The following is a 13,158-nucleotide window of genomic DNA, read 5'->3' on the forward strand; positions in this document are numbered from 1 at the left end:
AGTGGGAACCTGTGCTTATGCCTGGATAAGACTTTAAGGTAATCTCAAACTAAGTACTTTGATAGTATGCTTTTGGAATTTACATCTGTTTCCTATTTGATCCAATTCCTCTTTGTCTTACCTTTTCTTGTCATTCTAGAACTTTTTACTATTCTATTTCTTCGTTTTTACTGGCGCTGATAAAACCTTAATGTGTTGCAAGTGCCGTAAAACCCTTAATAACATAAAAACATAAGCTGGGGGCCTAATGGTGGTATGATCTGAAGGTCCTGGGTTCGAGTCTTGCTTGGCGCATAGTTGGGTCCTGGAGAAGCCTCTTTATTCACATTCTCTCAACATACTCAGGTGTAAAATGAGTACCTGGCCGTTAACAGTGTTGTCTGTCCGAAAAAAAAATTGTATTATCGCCTAACAGGCGTCAGGTGTCGTTCTACTTGTTATGTGTTGCTGTTCATCAGGGACCCTTTGTAAAACGCTTTGAGCACTCTTAGTGGATATTGTTCTATATAAAAGCTCAATTTAAAAAAAAAATGTAGTTCCATGAGATAACTATAAATTTTCTGTCATAATCAGCACTAATTTGTATTCCTGGTTATTAAAGCTACAAATTTAGACTTTGATGGGTTTGCAGGTCTTTGTCCCAATAGATCAGTTCGGAAATCCTTTTATTATATTTTATTCTTCTCTCACTCCTAACAGACCCCCCCCCCTCCCCCAACCCTCCTGAAACTGCCAATATTTAACCTCCTTTTTTCTAAAATTTTTTAATTGAGCTTTTATATAGCGCAAAATCCACTAAATGTGCTCAAAATGCTTTACAAGGGGTCCCTGACCAACAGCTACACGTAACATGTAGAACGAAACATGCCACCTGTTAGGCGATATTACAATTTTTGTTCTGACAGAGACAACGTTAATAACTGCCAGGTGCTCATTTTACACCAGAGTACAGTGATAGAATGTGAGTAAAGAGCCTTTTCCAAGGACTCAACTATGCGCCGAGCGAGGCTCGAACCCAGGACATTCCGATCTGAAAGTGAGTGTCATACCACAGGACAACATAGCCGCACAAACCTTGTATTCTGATTCCATTTTCTCCATCTTTTTTATCTCAGGACATGATGGAAGCTTTGACCACTCAGAACAGCGAGTTGAGAACTATGCTGATCAAGGCCACAGAGGTCAAAGGTCCCTCTTCCATGGCGGGGGGCGACTCCTCATCCACCTTGCCCAATGGTGATGTCGAAATGGAGGACTATGGACAAAGAGAGATCATTGAATCGCTGCAGGCCACCATCAAGCAGTTGGAGCTCGAGCGTGGCCAGATGTATGAAAATCTGAAAGAGCAACGGGAGTTGTCGGACAGTATGGGAATCAAAATTGCAGATTTGCAGGAAGAACTTATCAGAAGAGGTGAGAAAGGGGTTTTAAAAAAAAATTTTTTGAAAATACTTTCTTTGTAGACAGATATTTGAAGAGGGGAGGGACTAGATTTAGCGAAATTCTGAGTTTTTAAACAAAATTTTTATGGAAAATTGTTGAAAATATTGTTTTTAAAAAACCCCAAAGAAATGGGTATATTTTCTAAAGTATTTTAAAGAGTTCATATCGATAAGAAAATAGATAGTTCATATAGATAAGAGTTGAAGTTGTACATTTTTAGTCCAATTAATTTTTTTTCTTCTTGAAATGCGGATTTGATTGGAATGTTTCTTGCCTGTGGTGGGTCTGAACTACACTGCATATATTCAAAAGTATTTTAAAGAGACAGTTCATATAGAAAAGGGTGGAAATTTGTACACTTTTAGTTGATGCAATTTTTTTTCTTTCTTGAAATGAGGATGTGATTGAAATATTCAGATTTTTATGTTTCTTGCTTGTGGTGGGCCTGTTGTTGCATGGCGATTGGTGGATTTATCTGATTTACAGGTTTAGTCAGATGGTGGAAAGTATACCGCTATTTTTCATCACACTTTGAAAATTATTTTGATTTTCCTCATGTATTATTACTTAAATCACTAGTTTAAATACCCATGAGACATTGTAATCAAAATATAAGATTAAAACGAATATAATCATTGTTTTTGAAAAAATAAATAAATTAGGCAATGACTCTGCAGACAGTGGCAAGATCAGTCCTCGGGAGTACAACGAGCTGAAGACAGCCATGGATATGATCCAGCAGAAATACATGCATGTCATGCAAGACAAGGCAGAGCTTTCGGACAAAGCAGATCAGTTAGAACACCTTGTTTTACAGCTACAGGGAGAGACAGACACCATTGGGGAGTACATTTCGCTCTATCACCACCAGAGGGCGCTGTTGCAACAGCGAGAGACCCAGAAGAATGACTACATTGCCCAGTTGGGTAAAGACAGAGAACAGTTACAGGTTCGTTGTTATTAGATAATTAATTTTTGTGTGTGTGTGTGTGTGTGTGTGTGTGTGTGTGTGTTAGTTTTATAGGTTTGGAAGGTGTTGGTTTAAATCTGAGTAGAGATTCCATAAGATTAAACTACTCTTGACAATATAGCTTTATGACAGACAGACTTTAGATTCGTAGTTCTGTCTTTTTTATATTACCTAAAATATTTGAAAAAGGTATGGAACAAAAATTCTATTTTGAAACTTTCACAGTTAAGACTATTACGTTTGTTGTAATTTTATGAAAATCCTAAAATGGTTCTACCTCTCTCTTTGTTGGCCATTTTCTTGAATTTCGCCCCAAAAGGTCATACCTACCAAAGATAAATATGGATTTTTAAATTTTTACTGAAACTTAGAAGCAATAAGTTCATGTTGTATTAAATTTTGTCAATAAGATACAAGCTCCACAACAGTGGTAAGTCCTAGTACCTGTGACAGAAATTGAAATATATCAATTTATTTTATGAAAAATACTAGATGTATTGGAATGATTGTAATGATTTTTCCATAGTTGTTAAGAAGAAGGCTAAACAAGGACACTATTTAAGAAAGAGAAAAATGAAGATGCAGAATTAAATTATGAAATTTTGGATCCATCCAGAGGACTACATGAGCATCATTGACTCACTGATACCTTTCAAAAAGAATATTTGGTCCCAAAAAATGCAAAACCAGGACTTTATAACATTATTGAAATCATGTTGGGACAAATGAAATGACCTGAAGTGCTATAAAACCCCTAAAAACAAAACATACATCATGGGATGTCAAATAGCAGTCTCAAATCTCTTCAAGTGAAGAAATTGGATGTATAAACCCGATTTTCATAAAAAGTAGAGATTGGGTTTAGCATTTGGGAGACAGAACACACTAAAATGCTTTGCACATTGAGCGTTAAGGTGAAATGTTGCTGTTAGATTCACGATTTACATTATATCAGTTGAAACTGACTAAATCTCTATTGACAGGATAAATTAGCGGAGCTCCAAGTTTTGGTGATGCAGTTACTGGGAGAAAAGAACATGCTCCACAGCTACAGCACAGAGAGTGGGTACTCAGCCACAGAGTCTGAACCGACTATGAGCCCACCACAACATCATCGCCATCATCATCATCACCATCAACAGCAACAACAACAGTTGGCTAATGGTCTACCTAATTCATATGAACAAGGTAAATATTATGGTAAATGAGCAAAGTTATTTTCTAGTCCAAAGTGCACTAAATTGGAAGATGATAATAAATGTATAACTTGTCTAAGGCCCCAGCCATAATAAACATGTTTTAGTTGCTTTACACTAAGGAAAGTGCGGCTCTATGGTCTAGTGGTATAAATTTGCCTTCGAATCGGTTTGAGTCCCGCTCTGACAAGCGCATAGTTGAGTCCTTGGAAAAGCTTTTAGTCACATTCTCTCATCGTAATTTTAATGATAGCTCAATCGCAGCTCAAATGGTAGAACACTCGACTCAACATGAATAAAATATTGTTAGAAGTGGTGGACTGTAATCATGACAATGTCTCGTCCATCGTTCTATGTGGCTCTCAAATGAGATCATGTGATTTACAACCAGTTCATCATCTCCATTATTTTACAGGTTTGACGTCCTTTATCGGTCCTTTGAATTTCAGTTTTCTAGTTTTTACTATTTGACTTTGAAATTATGGTGTTCACAAAGAGTACATGGGTTCCATGGTGACAACTTTTCCACAACTTTTCAATACAAACATTAGCACATAAAGATGATAACAACGACATTCGATATGCCCTATGCTGCATTAAACATTTTTATTATTATTTTTAAAAAATTTTGTGTGTAATTAAAAAGAAAATTGTAAACCCTACACCCCCCTCCTCCTTTCCCCAAATTCCTAGACTGGCCAGACTATACCAGTTCTGAGAGTGACACTGAGAGCGAGGTGGAACCAATTGTCGGAGGACAGAAAGTTCCTTCCACGCCTGATTCGGAACTCACACCAACCTCTTCACCCCTAGGCTCAGTCATGGAAGGTGGAGACCGGGAAGAAGCGTAAGTTTCTTCTTCTTTTTCTACTAAACATAAGCCGACTGAGTCAGTCAAACTGAGCATTAATGTCTATGTTTCATATCCAAATAAGAGAAAACATTGTCACTTTCCTGATAGTGTGTAGAACATCTTTAAAGGTCCCAAAATTCAGACTTGCCCACTTGAAAATTGTTGACTTCATAATTTTTATGAGATAAAAATTGTAGTTGCTATAGTTGACTTCAAAAAATCAACAATTTACCCTCACAATGATTAAATAACACTTCAAAGTTCTTAAAATCATGTCTTTTGACATCAACTTTCATTTTCAATCAATAAGTTTTAATGACTAAGAGTTGCTTGTGAAGTTATGAAATTGGAGACAAAATTTCGTAATTCTACAAATTTTTTCGTAATAGTTGGCAGATCTGCAATATTGCTCAAGAAATTCTTACATAAGTGAGAATGAGTAAAGATGACATTAGATGGAGGAATATTAAAATTTTGATACCCAGACTTCCAAGTTTGTATTATACTTGACTTCTTTAACGTTGATTTACTAGTAGCTCTATAATCCTTTGTATGGTGTTATTTTAACCCTAACCCATACTTCATGATGAGGTAACCAACCATCATAATTGTTTCATATCTTCTTGTATTGTGTCTGTCAAATGTATTGTTGGATGTTTTGGTATGCATTGTCTTATAAGAGAAGTTAACCCTCTCCTTATCACCTATTGGAAAATCGTCACATTTGTTACGATGCAACCGTCACTTTTCTCATCCAGATTTTATTTCTTTTGCTATAGCTATAAAAACTTGACATTCTGTCATAGAGCTCTTATTGTCGAACAATATTTATGAGTAGAATGTGCTTGGTGCTTTTCTGTTTGAGTAAGAAATGACTGTTTTTGTGTTGGGTGTGAAAATTCTGAAAAGTGCTGGTAAGGAGAGGGTTAAACAATCAGACCATCCTTGATCTTATGGACGGTGATTATCCCAAAACTCTGACCCTGTGTTGTTGCCTTATGTATGTAAGACATTTTACACACATGACCATACAAGTGTGAATGAGTTTTCTGGCTAAAAGCAAAGTAGGAATAATACAAAAAGGATTCTGAACAAGTGACTTGAACTGTGTAAAATGGAAATTTTGTTTTATATGATTTCATACCTGCCGAATCTTACGAATTTGAGTAATTTTACGAATTTTAGACAAATTTCATGGCCAATTACGAAATTTTATGGAAAATTACGAATTTTAAATTCTCAGGAATACTTAAATAATAATGATGATAAAAATAATAATAATAATAATAATAATAATAATAATAATAATAATAATAATAATAATAATAATAATAATAATAATAATAATAATAATAATGATAAGAAGAAGAAGAACTACTACTACTACTACTACTACTACTACTACTACTACTACTACTACTACTACTACTACTACTACTACTACTACTACTACTACTACTACTACATGATGATGATAATAATAATAATAATAATAATATAGCATTTCTACAGCGCATGGCGATGTAATGTTAGAGTGACATCAATGTCAATTTGTGGTTGTTCGTATATACGATTTCAGAAATTGATAATTTCCTTGTCAAATTACTAAAAATTGACATAAAAATTTCAGGTCTGCTAGCATCATTGTAAAGTACATTGGGTGTGATAGCTGTGCCTAAATGCTTTATTTAAAGGTACTCTTTAAAGAGAGTTGGTGCTCCAATAATAATTATCTGAGGCAAGCCTACTTAGTTTTAAAAAAATGAAAATGTCATCGCTATTTGCTTTGATAACAAGATTACTAATTGTCTTTGCCTATTAACATCAAAGTTTATGGAAGTGGGGAGGGGGGAGGGGGTGGTTTGATGATATTTTGTTAATACATACATGTTTTATGAATATCAAATTTAAAAGACACAAATGACACATGTTTTAATTTTTCTCTCTCTCGCTCTCTTTCTTCAGCTTCTCTATGTTCAATGGTCATCCTCACTCGGACAATGAAAAATCTGAACCACATCAACATCATCAAAACAGTGAAAACCCCCAACCCCATCATCAACACCATCCTCATCAACACCACCATCACAGTCATCATAATCATCATCATCATTCTCGTCATCGCAGTGACAGCAAATCAGACCAATACCATCACCAACAACAACAAGGGGCCCATAAGGGAGGTGCGGATGTGACGGAGGGTAAAACAGCCCATAAGATTCTTTCCCTCCTTACGGAATTGGGTCATTCACACCTAGTAGAGCAAGTGCCTTTGATCGACAGGAACTTTTTACCCTGTAAATTTTGCAAAGGGGCTGTTCAGATTGTATAACATAGAACAGTCAATCAATGTGCTTTACCTTTACTTTGAACCATTTCGCAATATTGCTGTGTATAAAGTCTATGGTGAGCAGGGAAATTAATGCATGTTTTATTGGGAAAATGAAATTGAAAATAGTTTTTACTTTCATTTTACCATCATCCCTGAAATTTGTATTCTATTCAATTTCTGTGAAATCACAATTTTAGTTGTGGAGTGCAGGAAAACCATATAAGAGAGGAAAACTAGTTGAAAAGATAAATTTTACATGGTCTAGCAGATTTGATATAGTGATAAAGAAAAACGTAATGAAATATTTGTAGTTGAGACAATAATTAAATATTAAAGTAAACATAAGACTGTAAAATAAAGCAATATGGACAAAAATCTCAATTTTTATAGAATGGCCAGCATTAATCTTTCTTATCTCAAAAGCCATTCCAGTGAAATGTGCACAGTTTTCTTAGCTCACCACATAAATGCAACTTTGAAAATTCTACTCAACATAATTTGCATTGTCAGTGTTTGGATGTGGGAAGTTTACCAAATTATGAATTCTTACATCAAGGAACAGATATGGAAGAGAAATAACACATGTATTTATTTATTTATTTATTTATTTAAACAGAATCAAATTGAATTTTGTAAAAGCTAAGTTATGCCCACTTTTCAAATTGTTTGAGAGATGAAATGGGAAACATCAACTGCTATGAACCAATTGTGGAGGAAAAATACAACTCCACTCTGATGAGCCAACTAATTGGTTTGAACAAAAGCAAGATGGAGAGTTATTTTTCATTTAAATTGATCATTTCATGATAATTTGGACTTTTGTAAGGACAAGTCGCTATCCTATGTAATAAAAACAAATTCATATATTTTCACTTTCTCTCAAGCCAAGTTTCGCTCATTGTCAGTGATTCGTGATCAACTTTATGGTCTTTAAAAATGAGAGCGATCTTTTAAAGATTAAAATTAAAGACAAGTCTGATATGCTTTAAAATGGCGTCCTGGTAACTTTGTCAAAACTATTTTATATTGTAGAACAGTTCACTTACTATGTCCTTCAAGCCGACCATTCAAACCATTTTGGAATAAGCACAAAGTACTCATTTGTACTCTTTTCTTCACTCTAGACCATCCAGATTTTTTTTCATTATGAGATTCCAAGTGAAATTTATCATATGGGAAGAGATGCCACATGGAGGATTTTCTTTGTTTTGAGCTGATAAGATAAATACAGGAAACATTTTCTCCTGAGTAAACACAGTTGAAATGTTTGGAATATCTTAATTAATTAAGACCAAATTTACAAACACTATCTACACAAGTTAAAAACATGGAAAAATACAAAACCCTTGAGAAAATTGCTTTAAATTGACTTTCTCTTCTTTTTTTATTTATTTAATGTAGTCGTGAGAAGGTCCATCAATTACCATTGAAAGCAAAGAGCACTAAATATGCAAATGGAAAAGTTGACAATTTGTCCTAGTCTTTTGTGATTTTCTTAAAAACAGCCTGTTGGACATCCTGCTTCTTTTCTCAGACCACCACACAAATATTTCTTTCGTTTTCTTGGGTTTTTTTGTGTGTGATAATATGATACTCATTCTTCTTGTGTAGTAGTAAGGTTGTCAATTATAGACCTGAAAGTCTTGGTGAATATTCAGATTCTTAGGGGAATTATAAGTATTTCATTATTGCACATGGTAAATCACCAGATCATTTAGTATTAGTCGCACACAGTCTCACTAATCTCAACAAAAACTATCCTAATAAATGTTTGTATTTTGATTTTCTTGATAAGATATTATTATGATATATAATAGAATCAGTCATTTAATCAAGAGTTTCTTTTTAAGAAATAAGACAATGTTGTAGAGATATTGGATGTGTTTTAATGGAATAGGTAATTTGCCACAGCATTATTATTATTATTATTATTATTTCTTTATTGAGACAATCTCGAACAATATCAAAGCCTCCGCCACTCCTTTACCCCCTCCCCACTCATTTCCCCTTTTTATTATTTTTTTCTTTAGTTACAGACTTGTTTTGAAAAAATGTATTTAATTTTGGTAGCAATTGACCCTTGTATGAATTAATTAAAAATCTGACCCTGTCGTAAAAAATGGAAGGTTATTGGAGATCACACAGACAATGAGATTTATCTGTCTTCGTCACTTATTTCGAAAATTAAAATCAGACATACTTGTATTTGCTGTACTCTGACAAAATCACCTTTTCTTCGTTTTGGACTGAAACGTTTTACTTTATGTAGACCAAGATGACTTCCATTTTGCTAAAAAAAATTTCGATTTCTAAAGATTTCAAAAGACGTCTTAGGTTTAACAATTTTTAAAATTTTGGATCAGATAAGAGGAAGTTTAAAGTTTTTGAGGGTTTTCATAATCTATCGAATTTTGGGGTAAAATTGTTTTTGCCAAAACGAGAAGGAAGTTTTGTCATTGTATATCAATGTAGGTGTTGGGGCCAACATAGGAAAAAAAGAATTTGAAAGCTTAGAATGATGGTGTCATTGACTATCACTCCAAGATGACCCACTGTCTTTCAGTATTGGATGTGTATTGTTGTTTCCTATCTCATTGCAATGTGAATATAAAATCTTCATTCACTGCCCACCCATTTAAAAAATGTGAACTTTGAAATGTGGTTGGTGTTGAGGGATATGGACAACTTTATATATATTGGTTTACCTTTGCTGCCTATTCCATCCCCCCGATATCATATTTCCTTTGTTTATGACTTTGTGTTTCTCTTCTAGAATAAGACCATTTTGATTTTGCCCATGTCGTTACTGGGATATTTTACTTGTTTGTTGGGTTTTAGAATAAATGATTTACAAGTTTTTCGATTCATTTAGATAAGTTATTACGATCACAGCTTTTAAAAAAAAGTTTCATTATTAAGAATGCATTTTTCATTAAACGGCTTCTGTAAGCCTTGACTGGTATTTTTGGGAGTTCTGATTATGTATTACTTGATTAAAATGCATACATCATTTGTGCTTGGTTGATCAAATACAGTCTTGGCAATCAGAATGATATTGTCTATTTTGTGCCGCATAGTGGTCTTGTGGTATGACACTCTCCTTTGGACCAGATGGTTCAGGGTTCGAGTTCCACTCTGAGCTAGCACACTCTTTACTCACATACAAACACTCAACTTTTTGGGGGGGATTTTTTTGTTGTCTTTGAATGAGACAATTCGGTAGGTACTTGGTTTAGCCTAGCTCTGGTTGTGATCTACCACTGATAGGAAAATAAACATTTGTTTCGTATATTATTATTATTATTATTTTTTTTTTTGCTACCTTATTCATCATCTTCTGGGTGGGGATCCTTACCTCCTATGGTGGGCAGGGAGGTACATGCTGTGTCTTCTATCCCCCCAACCCATTTTCCAATTGTTTCGTGTCGTTGTCTTGGAATGAGATTACTTGGTTTTGTCCTGGCCTTGGCTGGAGTTCCTTGGCTGGGAGGGAAACAGTCGAATGTATAGTTATAGTTTTGGGAGATTATATTTTTTTCCTTGTAAATCATCTCTCTGTTATGCATTGTATTATGTTTAGTTAACATATTATATGATATCATTTGTAAACATTTGAGTGTATTCCTCTTAGTTGGGACCTGTGCTTGTGTCTGGATGAGACTTTTAGGTGATATCAAACTAAGTACTTTGACAGTGTGCTCTTGGAATGAATCTACTTCTGTTCCCTATTTGAACCAATTCCCCTTTGTCTCACCTTTTCATTTGTGCTTTAATTGTAATTCTAGAACTTTTTACTATCCCATTTTCTTCCTTTTTACTGGCGCTGATATGACCTTAATGTGTTGCAAGCGCCGTAAAACCCTTAAAAACAAATTATTCATCATCTTCTCTTCTCTATATCTATGCTAATCTTTTTTTATGATTGAAGTAGGTCCTTTATGGTAGGAATTTTCAACCTGTGTCTGGATGGGACTTTAAATGGTCTCAAATCTTCTTGACGCGTGTATAGATTGCTCTTTGGATTATTTTTTTTTTCTGTGTTCTCCTGTTGGAACTATTCTCCTTTGACTTACTTCTTCTTGGAATATAAACTCTATATTTTTAAATGTCCAGTCAACTTCCTTTGTCTTCCTTTCTCTGGCTCTGAAATGACATTGCCAAGTGCTGTAAATCTCCCTAAATAAAATACAGTGGAATCCGCACAAAGTCAACACTCTTAAAGTCAATCTCTGCTTAAAGTCAACACCTCTTGTCGGTTCATAATTTTCTGTTCTTTATCTAAGAGTTTTATAATGATGGATAAAGGTAACATTGCTTAAAGTCTACCAATCTTTCTGGTCCAACGGTGTTGCCTTTATCAGGATTGCACTGTATTTAACATTTTTTGTGCTTACTGCTGTGGCGAAGAATATGATGTAATAATATATAAAGGGGTTATATGATCCTCTGGTTTCCATTGTTTATCTACGTTGTGTTGTTATGATAATATACTAATGTGTATTAATCACCAAAATGAATGGCTGTGAACAAATATGACCCACCGTTTTGAAACGATGTTATGTCGGGATGTTTTAGGTCCAGAAAATGGAACTTATTGGAAAATATACGAGACTTGAGTTAAGATCTGAAATTTTATACCGAGGAGAATGTACATAAATTTATAGAGTGCAAAATCCTAAAATTTCTGATCATTTTACCTTAATTCTCTTTGACATCCGCTTCACCTCCGATGCAAGACCGGATTGAGTGGGTAATGGATAATTCTGTCATCATCACCGACTGCAGAAAGTGAACGTGATAAGTAGTGTACAAAAATTAATAAATCAGCTTCAAAAAACAATAAAATACCAAACACAAAACATTTCGGGCTCAAAATTAATCTTCAGCTAATAACAAGAGCAGTTAAAGTGTTAATACTTCATTTTAATATGTGATGTAGTTAACGTTTTACTGTTTTTGTTTTTGGCTGAAGAAGGGTTTTGAGCCCGAAATGTCTATGTCTGGTATTTTGTTATTTTTTTTTATGCTGTTATACTCATTTTTGTATAGAACTTTTTACAGTCCACAGCTTCTAGAAGCTTAGTATTGGCAGAGAGTGATTATGAATTTTAAATCAAATTTGATTGTGTTCTTTCATTCATGACTCACTGCCTCAAAACAGTATAATGAATGTCAAGATGAAATAAGACCAGTAAGAGTGAATTTATAATCAAAATGTTGTTGCGAAATATAAACTTTGTGTCTTTGGCAATGTAAGAAATTGTATCTATTCTCCAAAATAAAGAAAAGAAATTGACTCCAATTTTCATATTTGAGTCCCGATAGCTCAGTTGGTAGAGCACTCGCTTCATATACAGAGGGACCAAGATCGATCCCAGGTGCAGTTGAGATTTTTCTTTCTTATCCCCCTGTCTACCCAGCAGTGAATTTGTAGCTGGGTCTCTTAGACCTGGTGGAAAGTACTTTGCGATAGACTAGTGTCCTATCCAAAGGGTAGCAAGTGATTGCTATTGTCCGTTTCATGCTATAGAAACTATGATAAACTCTGACTCTGTGGGCCTCATGGCTCTGAAAGACTACGTTTTTTGTTTTTTTTACTTTACTTCATATTTGTGGCTATAAATTCGATTTCCTGTACCTAGTCCATCCTGACATATTACCGCTTTGAGATAGCAGGTCACATTTCTGATTTTCTTAAGCTTACCCTTTTCTTTTTTTCCCTGGATGTATAGGAGGATCCAATTAAAATGTAATGGTTTGTATCTGTGAGAGAATGAATGTACAGTGATGGTGTCATATGTTATATCTTTTCAACGTATTCAAAGAGTACAGTTTCACTGATTCATAAATTTTCATCATACTTATAGTTAGAAATATACAAATCATCAAAATATTATTATATAAACATTGCTATGCTGCACTGCCAGGTCATGCAAAAAGACAAAGAGAATGATGATACAGGGGCAGCGTGGCTCTGCGGTACGGTCTTTGCTTCTTCCCCAAAAGGTACAGAGTTCGACTACCCGCTTCGTTGTGTGGCCTTGAGCAAGTCACCTTGTCCTAGACTAGTGACCTATCCAGACCCTTGCAAACAAAGGTTAATATTTCACGCGACTGAAAAGTCGATTTAATCCAAATTACAGGAGATTAAAATGAATGGCGTAAAAAAAGAAAAAATAATTGTAAAAAATAAAATTTACGCAGATCCTTTCCATATATATATTGTTTTTGTTTTTTTTTAAGAATGGACCAATTGAATTTTCTGTCTGTTTTTTAAATAAAATTTATTTTTTTCTTATAAAGACATGCTGTGTTATGGATTTAATTGTGATGGTCGTTGGTTAAAAAAACAAAACAAAACAAA

The 13,158-nt window shown here is 34.4% G+C and overlaps 1 protein-coding gene across 1 annotated transcript in view; it reads left to right on the forward strand.

Moving 5' to 3' along the window:
• The window catches only part of LOC144980031 (golgin subfamily A member 2-like), a 40,123-nt gene extending 26,965 nt beyond the window's left edge, over window positions 1-13,158 (forward strand). Inside the window, exons 18-22 of the mRNA XM_078927491.1 lie at window positions 1,116-1,413; window positions 2,106-2,392; window positions 3,397-3,601; window positions 4,303-4,456; window positions 6,428-13,158. Coding sequence (XP_078783617.1) covers window positions 1,116-1,413; window positions 2,106-2,392; window positions 3,397-3,601; window positions 4,303-4,456; window positions 6,428-6,794 — 1,311 coding nt within the window. The 3' untranslated portion in view covers window positions 6,795-13,158. The remainder of the gene's footprint in view (window positions 1-1,115; window positions 1,414-2,105; window positions 2,393-3,396; window positions 3,602-4,302; window positions 4,457-6,427) is intronic.

This window comes from Berghia stephanieae, chromosome 9 (genome assembly GCF_034508935.2).
Source record: "Berghia stephanieae isolate SIO BIC M18660-M18661 chromosome 9, UCSD_Bste_1.3, whole genome shotgun sequence".
NCBI classification, from domain to species: domain Eukaryota; kingdom Metazoa; phylum Mollusca; class Gastropoda; order Nudibranchia; family Aeolidiidae; genus Berghia; species Berghia stephanieae.